Source organism: Penaeus vannamei, chromosome 7 (assembly GCF_042767895.1).
Source record: "Penaeus vannamei isolate JL-2024 chromosome 7, ASM4276789v1, whole genome shotgun sequence".
Lineage (NCBI taxonomy): Eukaryota > Metazoa > Arthropoda > Malacostraca > Decapoda > Penaeidae > Penaeus > Penaeus vannamei.
Genome location: NC_091555.1, coordinates 37,108,504 through 37,113,503, shown reverse-complemented (window position 1 = coordinate 37,113,503; position 5,000 = coordinate 37,108,504). Strand labels below are relative to the sequence as shown.

General features: G+C 36.0%; 1 protein-coding gene across 1 annotated transcript in view; it reads left to right on the top strand.

The window, feature by feature from the left end:
• Nucleotides 1-5,000, top strand: part of LOC113809032 (mucin-2) — a 32,024-nt gene that overhangs the window by 19,953 nt on the left and 7,071 nt on the right. The window contains exons 33-43 of the mRNA XM_070123356.1: nt 1-532; nt 639-694; nt 874-997; nt 1,389-1,523; nt 1,644-1,756; nt 2,093-2,225; nt 2,662-3,330; nt 4,202-4,257; nt 4,452-4,575; nt 4,710-4,844; nt 4,967-5,000. The exon at nt 1-532 is cut by the window's left edge and continues 149 nt beyond it; the exon at nt 4,967-5,000 is cut by the window's right edge and continues 79 nt beyond it. Of these exons, the coding sequence (XP_069979457.1) occupies nt 1-532; nt 639-694; nt 874-997; nt 1,389-1,523; nt 1,644-1,756; nt 2,093-2,225; nt 2,662-3,330; nt 4,202-4,257; nt 4,452-4,575; nt 4,710-4,844; nt 4,967-5,000 (2,111 nt within the window). The remainder of the gene's footprint in view (nt 533-638; nt 695-873; nt 998-1,388; nt 1,524-1,643; nt 1,757-2,092; nt 2,226-2,661; nt 3,331-4,201; nt 4,258-4,451; nt 4,576-4,709; nt 4,845-4,966) is intronic.

The window sequence follows — 5,000 nt, the reverse complement described above, 5'->3', positions numbered from 1 at the left end:
AACTCCTGAAGTAACTAGAGCATCTACAACTCCTGAAGCAAGTACCTCTACAACTCCTGAAGCAACCGCATCTACAACTGAAGAGACCACATCTGTAACTCCTGAAGCAACTCCATCTACAACTCCTGAAGTAAGTACATCTACAACTCCTGAAGCAACCGCATCTACAACTCCTGGAGCAAGTACATCTACAACTCCTGAAGAAACCACATCTGTAACTCCTGAAGCAACTCCATCTACAACTCCTGAAGAAACCACATCTGTAACCCCAGAAGCAAGTATACCTACAACTCTTGAAGCAACAACAGTAACTCCTGAAGTAACCACCACACCCACAAGTAAAACGACCAAGACTTCGACAGCTGAAACCACCACAGAAGCCATTCCTTTAGAACCATCCACCTCCACCACAGTTCCAGAGGCTCCCGCACCCCCGCCCGTTGCAGAGGCTGACCTGAGCGAAGCCATATTACAAGTATCCCAGACAAACGAAGGAATGGATTGTGACAACACCTCAAGTGAGATCAGACAGGTAAAATATTTTGCTTATTGTTTCTACTTATTGCAAATATTAATGAAACATTGGCTACTGCCTGCCCTTCTTCGATTCACGTTGATTCACTGTTCAAAAATTCCAGAGTGTTGAAATCATCAATGAAGTTGATAAAGATGATCTCCTGGAGGCTCTTCATAGGTAAACGTACAGTTAACCTTCACAGTTCTAAATACAAATCCCTCATCATTACCCATTTGGAGAAGTTCATTACTTTACAGCAGTCATCTTGACTGTTATAATTTTTCTGTTTCTGTATTAAACTCTGAATGCGTTATATTTTAAATTACTTCCAACAAACGTTTTATTTTATCTGACAGACTGGCGGAGGGCGAGAAGAGTCATGGCGTCATAGAAACTATCTTTTCTCAGAATTCTTCGAGCTCTGATAATTCTTCTTGGTACTATATGGATCAAAACGATATCGTCTGGATGGATAAGGAGGTAGGCACTATCATTTTTTGGATAGTGCCACAGTAATTACTTATTCAAAGAGCTAATTTTCACAAAATTTTAGAAGGGTAACCAATATATCAGAAAACTACAGCTAAGGCAGATATGTAAACTAATTAGGAGGGAATCTCTTACTTATAGTGAGAAATCTTGAAAACTTCGTTTGATAAGTTGCCAGTGTCAGAATTGTAAAGTACAGTAAATATTGAAACTGTAATATTTCAGAAAATGAACGTTAACGAGACTGTAGCTCAGTAAATCCTAAGAAATATAAAATATCTGGATGCATATGAAAATTGTAAACCTGTTTTCATAGGTACGGAATACCTCTGATACCGTATAGTGTCAAGCTTCAGCTGATAATTGCCACAACTCTTTCCAGGAAAAGTTCAAGAGTGATATTCACATTGGATTTGGTCTGCTGATCGTCTTTCCCTTAATCATGCTGGACGGGCAAATTGCGTTTGTGGTTTTCATAAGAACCTTCATCGACGTGCCTGCTAACCCTATCGTCCAGGTGAGTCACCTCAGCTCACTGAAAAGAGAGAAAGACATCTAGTGAGCAAAGACCTTCCAGATCTTGTACATCTATAACTAGCGAGTAATAAAAGTTTATATGTAAAACCTTTATCCGCAGATATACCAAAGCTTTAGCGATCGGAGTACCTGTGGTTGCATAGAAGGCGAAGAGAGTGATAATACTACTCATGAACATAACGCTGCCACTGTTATTCAGCATTTTACTTCAAAGTGAGTTCCATATGTTGTATTTTGTGCGAGTTTATTGACAAAGGCAATTCCTTGATCTGTGTAATCGATTGATATCTGTTTTTCATATTAGTCCATGCGTTTGTATCTCCCTCTGTCGCACTCTCAGTCTAACTTCCCCTTTCTGTACTCATATAAATGTACACATACTTACATAGATATATGTCTGCAACGTCATGTATATCTTTTTCTCCATTTATCCACATATCTACCTACATGTGCGTGTGTGTGCATGCACTGTCTGTAGGAGCATATATAATTTCTCTTTCATCAATTGGTTTCCATTCGTGCTCATTTGCAATCGTCTTCACCTACCAGCTCCAGCTACAGTCATCGAGAGATAGACATAGAGAGCATAACGGACTACGTGGAGATGCTGTTCGCTGTGCCGGAGCATCAGCGGGAAGTGGTGGAGTTAGTGATTGTAAATGAGATTGAAGGAGACGATTGTGTAAGTGGAGAAACGAGACGTATTTTTTCTCTTAGCTTCACGAAAAGCATATCACACGGTTAGGTGGACATCTAATATAGTTCGTTTTATTTTGTCTGAATTGAGCAAGGAATTTTTAGATTCCCGCAGTTGTAAGATAGGGAATGTGTGAGAGCAAAGGAAAAAATGAAAAACAAAGAAAAGAAAAAGAAAAGAGAATAATGGGAAGTTATTTATGATATATATATATATATATATATATATATATATATATATATATATATATATATGTGTGTGTGTGTGTGTGTGTGTGTGTGTGTGTGTGTGTGTGTGTGTGTGTGTGTGTGTATGTGTGTGTGTGTGTGTGTGTGTGTGTGTGTGTGTGTGTGTGTGTGTGTGTGTGTGTGTGTGTGTGTGTGTGTGTGTGTGGGTATGCCTTTACTTCCTGCACTTCCAGGAGACAACAACGGCCACGACAGCATCAACCGCAGAGTCTACAACACCAGCTTTCGAGTCTTCCATGTCCGCTTCTACTACTGAGGCTATATCAACTACTGAGCCTAGCCAGTCTAGCACAGTAGTTTCAACAACGGAGGCTCTAACAACCACTGAGTCAACAACCCCAACCTCAACAAGTACTGAATCTACTGCTGAAACTATGTTGACCACAACCACTCCTACATTGGTACCTACATCAATTCCCACGAGTACGGAATCTACTCCTGTCATATCGACCACTACATCTACCACAGTAGTTTCCACAACGGAGACCTTAACAAGCAGTGAACCAACCACATCGACTTTGGAGACAGTGTCAGTTTCAACAACAGAAACTACCACAAGATCTTCAACTACAAATTTACCCACTGTATTTTCTACAACATCAAAAGCGCTTGAAACTAGCACACCTACAATTACAGTTTCCACAACTGAACCAATTCAGTCTTCGACATCTGAAGCAACTACAACAGAATTCGTCACTACAGAACCTTCAACTTCTACCACAGTCACCGATGTGCCTGAAATTCCACCCGCGCCAGACACCGAAGAGGACGGCAGCATCTTGCAGATATCCCAGATTAATGAAGCTGAAGATTGCGACAACACTTCATCTGAGTTCATACAGGTAAATGCCTCTCATAGTTTTTCTTTGCTGACATGAAGCAAGTCTTGCCCTAGTCAATTTGTATTTCTATTTAGTTTTTATTATCATTGCATTTATATATGTATATGATATATATTATATATATATTATATATATATTATATATATATATATATACATGCATATATACATATATATACATACATATATATATATATATATATATATATATATATATATATATATATATATATATATATATATATATATATATATATATGTATATATATATGTACACACATATATTCATGTAAATTGATGTATATATACAATGTTTATGTATATATATATATGTATATATATATATATATATATATATATATATATATATATATGTGTATATGCATAAATATATATGTATATATATTTATACATATATATGTATATATATTTATACATATATATGTATACACATATTTATGAATATATCAAAATGATTATATATATTCATGTATATATCAATATATATATATGTACATATATACATATAAATATATATAAATATAATATATAATTATATTGTGTGTATACCTATGCACATATATATACACATACATATATATACATATATATACATACGGACACACACACACACATACACACGCGCACACGCACACGCACACACACACACGCATATATATATATATATATATATATATATATATATATATATATATATATATATATATATATATATATATATATATATATATATATATATATATATATATATATATAAAGATTCATATATTCATACATAGATTCATATGTATATAGATAATATGATATAATGCATATATTTATATATTCATCAATATATATATTTTTTCCAGAGTGTAGAGATCGATAACAAAATTGATGAAAATGAAATTGAGGAAACTCTTCACAGGTAATCTTACAGCATATATTTATCGGATGAGATACCAGTACAATAACCAATTCCATTAATTCTTGCCATACTGCCCTCAAGATTTTTTTCCCCTTTTGAACCGAAGAAATCCTTTTCCTCCATAAGTATGTGTGGATATATTCCATGACCTAATTTGGTCCCGTCCTCTGAACTGCATTATTCACAACTGACAGATTGAGGGAGGCTGAGAAAGGCCACTGCGTCCTGGAAACTATCTCTTCCCAGAATTCCTCTACCTCTGATAACTCCTCTTGGTACTATGTGGACCAACACGATATCGTCTGGATGGCCAAAGAGGTAGCTGCTGAAAGAGATAACCATACAACTTCCGTTAAATTTGACTAGATATGAGTAGCCGTTAATTCAGAAAATTGTAAACTAATCAGCATGATATGTTAGCTTCGTTTGTTAAGTGCCATTACTCTTTCCAGGAGAGGTTCCAGAGCGATGTTCACATTGGCTTTGGCCTGTTGGTAGTCCTTCCCTTGCTCGCACTGGATGGTGAGATTCAGTATGTTGTTCTGGTGAGAACCTTCGTTGACGAGCCTGCCAGCCCCATCGTGCAAGTGAGTATATCAGTATATGTACTGATATATCGCGTATATGTGCTTTTATAAATGGACATAATAAACAAATGAAATTAGAACTTTAAAGCAGACCAGATAGTCTATGAAACGTTCATCCTCAGATATATCAAAGCTTTCACGATCGAAGTCTCTGTG